This window comes from Eutrigla gurnardus, assembly GCF_963514095.1.
Source record: "Eutrigla gurnardus genome assembly, chromosome: 11".
In the NCBI taxonomy this organism is placed as follows: Eukaryota; Metazoa; Chordata; class Actinopteri; order Perciformes; family Triglidae; genus Eutrigla; species Eutrigla gurnardus.
The window spans coordinates 16,987,868-17,001,591 of NC_139925.1; the positions used below are offsets into that span (position 1 = coordinate 16,987,868).

At 42.4% G+C, this 13,724-nt stretch overlaps 1 protein-coding gene across 1 annotated transcript in view; it reads right to left on the reverse strand.

Moving 5' to 3' along the window:
* Positions 1-275: 275 nt before the first annotated feature.
* The window catches only part of nrg3a (neuregulin 3a), a 366,859-nt gene continuing 353,410 nt past the window's right edge, over positions 276-13,724 (reverse strand). Inside the window, exons 7-9 of the mRNA XM_084020530.1 lie at positions 11,139-11,254; positions 8,633-8,818; positions 276-3,631 (exon numbers count right to left, since the gene is read on the reverse strand). Coding sequence (XP_083876656.1) covers positions 2,950-3,631; positions 8,633-8,818; positions 11,139-11,254 — 984 coding nt within the window. The 3' untranslated portion in view covers positions 276-2,949. The remainder of the gene's footprint in view (positions 3,632-8,632; positions 8,819-11,138; positions 11,255-13,724) is intronic.

The window sequence follows — 13,724 nt, forward strand, 5'->3', positions numbered from 1 at the left end:
CTGGCTCATGTAAGATCATTTAAAGACGCTCAGAGTGGAAAGCAGAGACATCTGCATAAAATTAGTTTTTCCTCCCGTGTAATTGCTGATGCTCAGATGTACATGGTGCTGAAGTACATGCATGTCAAAAGTAATTGCAGTTTACTCAAGGTGCCATAATACCTCTTATAGGAGTGTCAGTTTAAAAGGAGATCCGTGTCTGGTATCTGGCATCTTTGTGTATTCCCGCTCTGCGAGGCTCCAGAGCTTTTATTAACAATGTCGACGTTGTGAAAACATGCAGTCAGTGAATATTCTAGTTGCGGGGCTCACCTCAGATAAGAAAACAAATCCAGACAATGCTTGCAGACTTTTATCTGTTAAAAGCTCATACACTGATTACAGTTGGTCAAACAAACAAATTCACTTCTTTTTTTTTCTTCTTTTTTTTTTAAGCACTGTGTCGATGCACAGAAGCACATAAACCTCCATAAGTCACCAGTGTTTGTTCTGGTGAGGACATGATGGATTTCATGGACATCAGTATCAAATGACCAAAAGTGTCGAACATTTTGATGTAGAAAAGCGCCTTTTCAGGGGGGTTCCCAAGGGTCAGCCGTTGTGGGGGATCTGATGAGTACAATTTGGGGAGAGTGTGAGTTCTCAGGTTCTGTGAACTAATCCAAAGAGTTGCAATACTGAATCAGACCTTTCCAGACCGTACAGCGTCAGTCACATACGTGAGAATGTGCCACAGAAAGCTGCATGAAGATGGTTGAGAGCAAGTTGTTGTGGACAGGGGGCCACATTAAAAAAAAAAAAAAACGGCTGCTTTGAGGTTCAATTTAAGACTTATTTCACATCAAAAGCATTAAATATCCAGAAGTCAATCTTATTTTCTGAGGTGTTGTGGAGCAGTAAATCTTTGAGAGCAAGCCCCGAACACTTTTTCAGTGATTTAGATGGAGACAGAAGCACTAGTCACCTCAAGATTGTTGCTGCTTGTGCTTACTGTTAAACTTTAACCCTGCTATTTCAATTAAGTCAATTCTTTTTAATTCATTATTTAATATTTTTTCCAAATCAAACATCTTTTACACAAATGAATTTCAAATGTTTAACTTAACTGCAAGGACTTGAACCAATATGAAAACATCCATATGGACAAGTTTTCATTTTCTGCCCGAAAAGACAAATTAATTTTTTCCCGTCCCATTGTGCCCATTTTCAATGGAACTGCCATAAACCAATTATACCGGTAGATTTCTTTAGTAGCAAGACCACCTCTCCCCTTCATTTCTATGCTGATTAATCAAAAATGATGATTAAACATCTGAAAAAAAAGATGCTGTTAACAAATAAAATTATGTTTCATGATTTTTTTCATAAATGGATGATGTATAGTAAGGCATTTTGAAATGGGGCCATATTCAAAACATTATTGATTGACTGATAATTGATTCCTCTATTCTAGGCAGCACGGTGAAAACAGGGAACTACCAGCTATTTTCAGGTAACTTGGTGAATAATGGTCTCAAGCCACTGTAGACCAGATTGTGTGTGAACAGGCCTAAGGACAAGTACAGTATACCGATGTAAACCACACTGATGTCATCCAGCATGCATGTTTGGACAGGGTGCTTTCAAGGAGTCAAAATGTCTTCCAAGCAATCAACCAAAACAACTGTTATTTTGAAAAATCTTTAAAAGAATTGCAACTATTTTTTTCTTTTTGTCACCAGAAACATTTGGCTGGAAGTTCATACAGAGATTCAAAAGCTTCCAATTCATAGGATACAACATAGAGACATTTATTTGTTTCAATACCAAAACCATGTGGTCCTCCTTCCCATCGGCCCCAGAAAGCAGCATTGTTCATTTTTAACCAAAAAAATGGAAAACATAAGAAACTAAAAGTATGTCAGATTAGCTCCTGTGGTGACCCTTAGCCCTCTGCCCCTTCCTTTGTCCATTCATCCGATCATCATCATCGTCATCATCATCATCATCCAATAAACCAAAAAAAAATAAAAATAATGCACAGGTGAGCGTGTGTGCACAATTGTGAAAATATCATTTGTAACAAAAAAGAAGAATAATCTAGATTGGTTTCAACCACTGGCCAGAGTGGAGTCAGCATCCGTGCTGTCTTTAACGAGCTGCCCTCAATCAGCAAGAAATCGTTTCCTGTTTTTTCCTCTCCTGCCTCTCATCCCTTGCTGAACTTCAGCACACTCACACACAAACACACACACAGTCAGGGAGTTTCCTGTTTTGTTTTGTTTTTTTGTCCAAAATCCTCAAAGTGTTGTTGGTAACCACAGAGGGTTATACTGTATTTCTTTGCTGGGTAGGCAGGTTTTCAAAAGGCCAGAGGGGCGCAAATTGGTGCGGCGGCTCCACTGTGTAGGCTCAAAGAATCCCACTCACGGACGTGCGGCGGGACGTTAATGAAGTTCTTTTGTTAAAATGGAGCCAGAACCAAAATGTGACATTGTTAATACAAAATACAGGGAGAAAGAAAAGAAACAAACAAACAAAAAAATAGTTACATCATTCCTGTGTTCTTCAACTTTACTTGGTCACTTTTTGAATTCCATATATTTATATCCATATATATTTATATATATATTTATATATTCTTTTTACAATTAAAAACACCATGGAGTTGACAGACTATTTGGTTTCTTGTTGGCTAAGTAGAAGTGTTTCTCTTGTTTTGTAAGTAAATACATGTAAATGTTTTTTTTCTCTTGATCCATACTGTCAGTCAGTGTAAAGGCAGCCACTCAAGAAGTGTTTGTTTCCATACAGTATGCATATCAGTGTTTTTTCAGAATTTCCATGATGTTACTTTTTTTTTTTTTTTTTTTTTAATTCAGCATTTCCTTTCGTGTCCCACAGATGCAGAACACCGTAGTCTGTCAAACACTGTGAAACCAAAAAGTGAATGTCCCAAATGGTGTCCTTTCATTGGCTGGTTGAGCCCAGGTCTCTGTGTGACAAGATGGGGCTGAGTAACTGGGTCTGCGTGGGTCCGTTACAGCTCAGCGGCCCAGCACTTCCTCTGTTAAGGTTCAGGAAGCAAACAGTTTCTCTGGCTTCCACCAGCACGGCCGTTGATCCGCCGTTGCCAATCACGCCGTCGTCCTGCTTCCTGTGAGCCAACGCCAACGCTCTGAGCTGCTCCTGCGCCTCCTCCAGCAGCAGCACCACCTCATCCCGCTGTTGACCAATGGTGGACGAGCAGGAAAAAGACGACAGCGTGGTGCGTGCTGCCCTCTCTCTCCTCGTCTCCTTGCAGGGCACGGCTCCGCAAGAGACTGACATCGCTGCGGCCGCCGGCGTGGTGCTGGTTTGCATACAAGACACCTCATTGTCATGGTGACACTGGACGGAGGGGATGATGGGGATCGAGCAGGAGCGTAATGGAGGAAGCGGGGAGTGGCTGTGGCGGCGTGCGGGCCTGCGCAGGCTGCGGGTGGCGGGATTTGGATCGTCGTGCTCGGACGGGGCGCACTGGCCCAGATGCACCTCCATGCGACCGCTCCAAGGCGATGGCGGCGATGTCTCCATGGATACAGGAGTTTGCATATGAAGGAAGGCATCTCGTCTGGGGTCGTCACATTGGTTCCTTACCTGCATTTGGCAACTAGAGAAGATGGGAAATGGAGGCAGGAGACAAAGAGAAGAGAGGAGCAAAGGTTATTAAAGGGTGACAAACTTCCTTCCTTCACCTCCAGAAGTCATTGTGGCTTTGAGTGCAATTTCTACGAGATTGCCTTTTCATACTCCCACGCTGAAACCCCCGGCAGTATACACAGAGGGACAGCTCTCCGCCCTTTGCCATCTCACAGGCTAAACGAGGATGCTGAGAGGGCGGAAGATGGGCCATGACATCTTTCTTTCATCTCTTTATATCAGAGTCTGTGCACACACACACACGCACAAGAAATCCAAAATCAACTCCCTTATATAAGCAAAGAGGTAGCAGAGAGAGTTCACTTTTTGTATTATTGATTTAATAATTTTAAGTATCTTGAAGATGAGAGTTCAGCTTTGGCCAAGGACAACTGAGGTAATCAGGCATCACAAGCGGTAATTTTTATCGATCCCCCCACTTTTGAGCACTTCCAGTTTTGAGTAAAGACCATTTGCTTTGTTTGAAAATCCTTTTTGAGTCACTCTTGCTCAGAGATTATATAACTGCACTGGTTCATAGATCTTCTCTATATTTTTCTTGTTTTTAATCTCTGCTCTCAGTCATACTTGTGCCTGCATCTTCCTCATCTATTCCCTCACTTCTCTCCTGTATGTTTTCCCAAAGAGCATTTAAGCCGGTATTTTTCCCGCCTTTCGTGCAGACGGTTTGAGAAACCGGTTTTGGTTGCTTCCCAATTCAAGTTATCAGTCTATCCCCATTTGTGCGTGCAGCCTATTTAGTCTGTCTGTCCCTGTTAGTATCAGCCTGTTTCTTAGCCGTACTTATGCCCAACCTCATAAATTAAAATGTAAATGTTTGATATCTTGCTTGAGCAACATTAATACATACATTTACATGTTTTAACATGCAGTTGTGCAGTCATCAGATTTCTCCCTGAACCCCAACCATGTGAAACCAACCGTGTTTTCCTACAGTGGGAACTCATAGAAGCTACTTTTCTTTATTTTAACATCAGATTAGTTGGATTTTGGATTGAATGATTCTAGTCTGTGACTAGTGTCTCCTGCATGAAGTTGGACCTCCAATCTACCCATTCACCAGCTGAATGTCCACACCCTTACTTTCCGCTACATAAAGGGCACACTACTTCCTGCTTTGACATTTAACTGTCATGGTTTTGGAAGAAGACATAAAAGCAGAACAGCAGGAAGGAAATTTGAATCGAACAAACAGCGAGCTTTAATAACCAAAGCTGATGCAAAAAGGCAAAAACCAAGAACAGACAGTTTGACTACAAAGGAGAAAACACCAAAAGGATGAACTAAAAACAAACCAGTATGCAATGAGGGACTCAGCAAGGAAACCAACTAGGGGTTTCAAAGAAAACCCCTCGACCATGACGTGAATGCTGGCACTGCATGTAAATGGATATATAAAAGTAACTATTGGGTTGATGGAAATGTGCTTTCTCAGTCAGACATGTAGCTCAAGAAACCGAGATGCTCCTATCCCCTCATCCTGATGTTGTGCATTTGGGTCCATTTAAGCAACATTACACCAAGTCTCTGTTCTCTATCTGGGTTTCGAACTATCTACACTGAGCCCAGACATAATCTCTTTCTCCCTCTTTCCAAGACTGACCATGCCCTTCAGGGCTATCAGTGTCTAAATCCAGCGGCATTCTACAGCAGAGCCTCATTATCTTTGTGTAATAATTCATAATCCTCTGCAAAGACTATCTTTTTTCTGCTGTATCAAAAATCCAGCTCGGAGTCCCTCTCCCTTGTAATACCGCATCACACACGCTCTGCGCTCTCCATCAAGGCGCTCAAAAATAGTGGTGGGAGGAGAAGGTGGTTTTTCAGACTCAAAGGAAATCACATCGTCCTTTTATCGCCACAGTTGGATTTTTTTTTTTTACGACACATGGAAACCTCACCAAAAAAGAAAAGAAAAAAAAAAACACAGTTGAGATTTAGCAGGCCCACAGAGAGGATCCCGCAAGCGATAAGAGAGTATGATGCGAGGGTGCTAATTCCCAAGATAACATTCTCAGACAAATCGCTCTTTTGATGTGTTGAAACACAATCAGATTGTAAAAATCTATGAAGCAGAGTTCAAATATAGACCCTGGAGCGACGAGGGAGCAGCTAGAGGGGTATTACAGAGAGATTGTGTGCAAGTGAGGTGAGATAAGTGACTGGGCTTTTATCTTTTACAGAAGCTCATAGCATGCACAAGTGTTACCAGTCATTTTCATTAATCCATTTCCCTACAGATCATTTCTTAATACGTTGCGTCTGTTTGCGGCAAAAGTCAAAGTAAAATCTTTATGAAATGTGACGCAGCGACCTTGTAAGTGTTGCAGAGACTCAGTGACGTAGGGAGAAACTTTCATGTTTAAAGAAATACTGCAAACCCCCATTTGCAGTCACTCCATCAGCCATTTTGGAGACAGCTTTATCTTAAAATAGGAGGAACAACATGGGACAGTCGGTCTCCCTGTCAGCCATTTTGTTGAGATAACACAAGGCTTCTCTAACAGGCATGGTGTAGACTGGGCAACTTTTCTTTAAGTCCTTTTCTAACTGTCATACGATATGTGCATGCTCCTCTATAACATCCTTTTACTGACCGTGTCTTCTTTTACGATATGTCTGAACGCTTTCTGTCTGTGTGAGAATGAATTCAAAGCGGTTGTCTCTTTATTTCTATCTCTGCATTTCTGCCTCCGTCTTCATGCAGTCATGGTCAAATGTCTCCATGGCAACCCAGACTACCATGCTATGGGAAAGGGAGTCTGCCGTTTGTCTGTCCATCTGCTGTTGTACTATGTCTGATTTCCATGCAGCAACTGTGCATGAGTGTGTGTTTTTTTATGGAAGGGTAGTTTTCATTCTGTGCAGTGGCGTGCACAGGTGCTCCAGGGGCAGCATTTGGACAAAAGGGGACACTTGTAGTGACCAGAAGATATTTAGACCAACCAGGGGAGGCTCAGTGACCAGATTACAAACTAGATATAGATAGATATAGATAGATAGATGACAGTTTGGTTTTAAGTTTGGCAGTTGCTTAGTAACCGTATCCCTTACAGCCTACTGTAGTCGGTAGATATTAACTTACCTATATAAGGCTAGAAAAACGCTGTGAAAAAGCTTTCTGCTTTGTCCAAAAGCTGAATAAACAATCCCAAAAGGAAAGCTCACCATCTAATTTTGCCTGAGACTCACACAACCCTATGCCATATAGCGCTACAGTAAATAGATCCATTCCACAGCATACACATTTTCTACACCTTTAATGTAGCCTGGCTGTAAGGGTGCCCAGAGGGACACTGGTTGATCAGACCACAGACTACTTCCACTGAAGATATATGACAACCCAGAAGATGCTTGGCCAACCACAGTTTCCAGCCGAGGGCACTGACACTGACCAGAGGGACCAGGGGCGTATGTTTGATTAAACCAAGGACATCTGGGAAGATGGGAGGCGATATGGGACAACCAGAGGACATCTGCCCTGACCAGTGAGGAGTCAATGGCCTGAGGGGCACTTGGACCAAGGACATTTGGGCAGAGCAGAGAGCACCGTAACTTGGGAATGGACTTTGGGTGACAGAGGACACTCAGGCTGAGCAGAGGGGCACTTGGGTGGCACTGGGGCAGATAAGAAGATGTGTTTGAGGACAAGGTCATTTTAAATTATTGGAAAATAAAGGGCAAATCTACTGACCCCCACCTCTGTAAGAAAGCCACTGAATTTATTGTATGCATGCTATTTATGTGCTCATCGTATCTGAGTGTGTTTTGTTGCCCAGCACGCCGTCAGCTCTCTCTCTCTCTCTCTCTCTCTCTCTCTCTCTCTCTCTCTCTCTCTCTCTCTCTCTCTCTATTAGTATGCATGTAGGTCATGTGGAGCTTCATCCTGAGGCTGCTGGGACCTGAACGCCTGAAGTCAGGCTTGCCAGTCCAGGTGGGTAAAGTACTAACTCATGACCCACCAAAAATGACACAGTGCCTCTCTCACCTCTCAATGCATTTCTTTCTAATCATTTGCACTGATAATTTGCATTTCCCCTGGCTGCTACTCTATGTTTTGTCTGAGACGTGCACTGTGTTGCATTTAAATGTGAGGATTAAACTGTTGTCTCCCTGCAAATTCATCACATTCAAAATCTGAGGATCAGAATCAGAATTTGGTGCAGGCTTGACACAATCAGGAGAGGGGAAGAGAACGTGAAGTTGGATGTGCAGCCTGTATCATGTCCTTACACAAGCACCAGGCGAAGCATTTCCTTTGAACTCATGCCACTGTACTGCAGACCACAACATGACGTGACCTTGTTTTTATCTTTGCTCAGCAGATTGGAAAACAAAGGGATGTGGGGGTGGGGGGACGCCTTGGAGTCAAGGAGGTTTTTTAAAAAGGAAAAAAAATGCAGTCAGAATTGGCTTTGAAATATCCACTGTTGAAATTAAATCCAAAGCTTTGTCCACGGTAGGACTATATTTTTCAGTTAGTGGCTTTGATTGAAATGAGCACATGAAGGATAGTGAAAAGAATCAAAGCAGAAACAGGGAGAAGGAGAGAAGAAAGTGAGGATAAAACCTTGAAATACACTAGATATTTAAGCTCAACACTCTCACTTCCAACTCTTCAAATACAGCTGCTTGATCAGTGGCCATACGTGTTGGTTTCTTACGTAAAATAATTGTGTGTTACATAAGTGGCATTAGAAGGGAAATTACATAAAAAATGAATTACTCCTAAAACAGCATTTGTCTGTCTGCACAGTATGAGCCTTCAAATAGAGTAGGCTTCAGTGATTTCAATGTATACACACATTCAAAGACCAAACAAGAACATTATCATACGATATTTCCCAGATAATCCCTTTAGGGCAGATTTGATTTTTTAAAACAAAAGCAAACAAAAAACATTTATTGACATTTCCATGATGGATCTAGGCCTTGACAGCATTCTCCTCACCCTCTTTGTGCTTCAGCCTCCCGATCAGATGAGTCCACTTCCTGCAGGTGCTGGTAGGCAGGGCCTGAATACTTAGATCCTCCAATCGGATTCAGCTTTCCCCTGGGTATGGGCGGGGTCCTACGTGGAGTGGACCAATGGGCTGCTCGGGTTCTCTGATCCGGGCTGTGAGACAGGGAACCACTTCTAATGGAAAAAAAACCCAACAAATCCACCAAAAATTAGGAGTATTATTAACATGATATTGGAAATGTGGCCTGTTTAAGGGGCCAAATTATAAAAGTGTTTATTGTTGTCTTGTTAATCTTTTAGTGTGTCATGTCATTGGTGTTTGCTCTCAGTTTGTGTCATCTGTAATTTGGATCTGGTGTAATTATCCTTAGGTCCCTTTTGATCAAGTCCGACTGTAATCAGAACAAGAACAAGAAAGCAACAGAGTGGTTATGCTCTTTTTTAAAATGTCTCATTGTGTTACTATGATGTTTGAATAGATGCTGGATTAAAATAACCTCTTTTTAGTTGCACATCCGTTAAAAAAACGTGATTTGTTGCTCTTACATGAATCCCTTGTATTACAGTAGTTCAAAATGTCCTCTTTGCCACAATCTCTCAAAAGATGTTGGACCCACAAAGTGCGTAAGTACATTTTGACTTGCTTTACTGAAATAAAGTGAATGTCTTCTCCAGCCCCTCATTCATATTTAACTCTGCTGTTTTGAAGGAGAGATTTGCTTCTAAAAATGGACTTCTTAGCCATAACAACTGGAAGGCCCGCTTACAGTCAGGCGCTTAATAGTGTTGGCACAGTTTTGTATATAGGCATTTAAACAAGATATTTCTGAAACACAGTATTAGCCTCGGTCGGTTTCTTTCTGGCTATTTTGGACTGTGATATCACGACACACTCTGCTACCCTGACAATAGTTTCCAAGTCTCTGCCTAAGCTGATGCGATTGCAAACAAATAAACCCTGATCGCCTGCTAAGAATGTCATTTGTGGTAAGAGGAACGGACTGCCAGTCAAGTAATCTTGTGATCAACTCAGCTCCTGCTGAGAGAGCGACAAACAATGGAAAGAAAAGAGTGAAAGAAAGGTGCAGGAGTTTAGCTGAAAGGTTAGAGAAGTGGACATTGCGGTTTGAAGGTTGTCTGATCGTATTAGTCTGGGGAAAATCCCCTCTCCACCACTACCTGGATCCCCTTAAAAAAACCTGATTAACCCCCAGCTGCACCAGTGAGGTTGCTAAGCAGTTAGAGGCAGAATCCCGTGGGTGAACTGAGGTGAGAATGGGTCTGATCAGCGATGAAGGAGAGTGAAGTAAGGGACTGTTCGTTATTTATTTTAAGAAAGAAAGAAGAAGGGATTTTCAGACCTCTAATCACTTCACCCCCCCCCCCCACCCCCCCCGGGACAATTTAGCAACTCAATATGTCACATCAAAAATATTGAGTGACAAATGGTCAGTTGTTAATATTTCATATCAATAACATTGTGTGACGAACATCTGCTCCAGTCGCAAAAACTCGCCTACTGTGTGAATATGTAAATTAATAGTTGTATACTATGACTGCCCCATTGTGGGAGCACCACAAGATCTGATTGATTAAGTGAATGTGATAAGTGTGCTGATAGCTCAGTGGTAGAGTTACCGCCCCTGTACCGAGGCTCCCTGCAGCAGTCCCATGTTTGAATCTTACCTGCAGCCCTCGTTCAAAGCATGTCGTCCCTTTGTCTCTATATAAATTGTTTAAATATAACTTTAAACAATGAATGTGTTGCTGAGCTGTATTTATACTATATTTGAAATGTTGGTCCGGTGGTCCATTCCATAAATACCGAACAGTCCCTAAAAAAAAAAGTGGATGTGCATTTTACTGATTTCCTCCTGCGTCAACAATGTTGAAAAACCTTGGGCAGAGGTTAAATTACAAAATACCAATGACGTACGAGCCTGATGCGCTGGAGCTCCCTTCTCTTTGGCTCTGAGAATGTGTTTGTTCGTGTGTATTGGAACAGAAAATTCAACCTTGGCAAAGATGTGAATTCTAACTCTGTCAGAAGTGGGCACACACGTGTGTGTCGGAGTGTGTTGCTGCTGATGAACATGCCAACGCTCTAACACATCACTGAGCAGTGAGAGCAAAAGGCTTACAGGGATTTATATGTCGGCACTGGCTAATAAATCCCTGCACATGTGCTTCGCATTTTATCTATGTCCCATCTCCTCAGTGTTCATGACTGTTATAGATATGCTTATTAACGTGTTTATGGCTTTAATTATAATTACTATCATTCTTCTGCGAATCAGCAATTAACTTTGGCGGCACTGTAATATGGATAATTCAATTTCTCTCCTCACTGCGTCCCTGCTGATTATAGGAAAGGACACTGAAGTTGTTATTATTTGCATTATTACCGTTTCCTGCAGTGAACGGAGGGGGGAAGCGCCATCTCTAGTGTAACGTTACACTGGTATGTGCCTGCGTACACGATTACATATCATACCTGTGATGTTTGGCCGTGCCTCTGGAGCTGTTTGATGGCGTAGTGGAGAGCTTGCAGTGTGCAAAGCCGGACTCACAAAGGTTCCCCTGGCGAGACTGGGAGGACCGTTTGCAGTACTGTGGAAACACATAAGAGAACAAGTGAACAAGTGAAGTTTTCTTGCAACATGTTATGAGGAGGGCTGCACGGTGGTGTAGTGGGTAGCACTCTCGCCTCACAGCAAGAGGGTCCCGGGTTCGATTCCTGGGTCGGCCCCGGGTTCCTTCTGTGTGGAGTTTGCATGTTCTCCCCGTGTTAGCGTGGGTTCTCTCCGGGTTCTCCGGCTTCCTCCCACAGTCCAAAGACATGCAGGATGGGGATAGGTTAATTGATTACTCTAAATTGCCCGTAGGTGTGAATGTGAGCGTGAATGGTTGTCTGTCTCTACATGTCAGCCCTGTGATAGACTGGCGTCCTGTCCGACCCTGAATACAGGATAAGTGGTAGACAATGGATGGATGGATGGATGTTATGAGGAATCCTTTGGATATATTACGAAAAATTATGTTAAAGGCATGTATTTTTTCCATTGTGCTACACAAAGTGTTCCCACGAAGGATAACACTTGTCTCAAACAAGGTATATTGGGATTTCTTGGATCACTTCTATTAACTCCCCCAGCTCTTTCTCACACTCTGACAGCTTCGGGCCAGGAATTGCCTCTTGCCTCGATTCTGGGAACTGATTGTCAGAGACTAAATGGAGACCAGTTACATCTATTTCTGCCTTTTACACCTTCCTTGACATGTTTCTTGCTTTTTCAGGGATCGGGCACAATTGTGGAGAAGGGAGTAAGGCTGTTGAAAGTTTGATCAAATCAATAGCATTAGGCTTCAGGTTAGCAAGGTGGTAACGTCACTGGGGTCTAGATGTGCTAATGATGGATAACTATGTGGCTACTGAGACAAAATAAGTGGTAGCCTACCAGGGGATGAATTTAAGATGTTAAAGGGCAATTTAAATACATGTTTGTTTGTTTTTTCTCAAATGTAGTATCTGTGTGTCTAACTATTACAATTCATTTTGAATAACTAGCACCAGCCTCCCCTTAAAAACCTCTCATTTTACTAGCTCACATGGCAGCTGGACTTTTGTGATGTCATGAGACCATTCAAGAACCGGGGGATCACATATCACATGAGAACTCATCTTGTCAGGCTTCAAGTAATGTGTTGGTATTCAGTTCCTGACTGGCTTCTTGAAGAGGTTGATTGACAGGTGGTGCATCCAATCACCTGCCATGTCATTTTTTCCATCTGGCAGGTCAGGTTAGAGTCTGACCATCGGCCCAACACAGTCCTGGTTCTCCCCTGCCTACCAGCGGGCCCAGCTATACAGCCCACAGTAGATCCAAAACTTGGGGTTGATCCACCAAAAGGTCTTTGGCCCTTTTCTAAAGGAATACTACGGAATCAAAAACATATTCCTTTCTAATGCTCTATCTCTCTCTCTCTGTCTCTCTTTCTCTCATGGTTATATAATTGAAAATCTTGCTCACAACACTTTGCCAAAGAGCTGAGGATATTACTTATTTCACAGCCTTACATTATTTGAAATATTTGATAAGAGCTTTTATTGTAATGTATACATTCCCAGCATTTGCATATCAACCCATCTCTCTGTCTGATCTAGTCTATGATTCAAAACATCAAATAAGGCAGAAATGCCATGAAATGAATCATTAATAAGTCCTTTCAAAGCCTGGATTCATCACAGTGGGGATGTTGATCAGTAAATCTATGCAATTAATTTTTCAGTACTTTCTACAGTGGAATTAAGCAATATTTAAATAAAATGGAGAACCTATATATGAAAAGAGATGTATAATTAAGTATTAGAAAAAGACAATATGTTTAAGGAAGTGCCTCCTTCTTGCAAGAAATATTATTATTTAGCTTATGATATGAACATTATTTCGGGCTGCACGGTGGTGTAGTGGGTAGCAGTCAGGTGATTCCTGACCAGCTTTATCCTTCATTTTGTTTAGAAATGTATTCTCTCTATAATACTGCTGGGTAGCACTGTCACCTCACAGCGAGAGGGTCCTGGGCTCCATTCCCGGGTCAGGCTCGGGTTCTTTCTGTGTGGAGTTTGCATGTTCTCCCTGTGTTAGTGTGGGTTCTCTCTTGGTTCTCCAGCTTCCTCCCACAGTCCAAAGACATGCAGGATGGGGATAGATTCATTGATGAGTCTAAATTGCCCGTAGGTGTGAATGTGAGCGTTAATGGACTGGTGACCTGTCCAGGGTGTACCCTGCCTTCACCCAATGATAGCTGGGATCAGCTCAAGCCCCCCCTGCGACCCTGAATACAGGATAAGTGGTAGACGATGGATGGAAAGGCATTTTTTCGTTCATTTTCTTCTCTACAAAAGCCTGTTTTGAACAGAGTGAATTAGTCAGGTGATTCCTGACCAGATTTATCCTTCATTTTGTTCAGAAATGTATTCTCTCTATAATACTGCTGTATATCTTCCTTTTTTATTGCTTTCCATCCCCGTTGAATCTCTTTCTCATCCACAATGATCCTTCTGCTGTCCCCTCTCCTT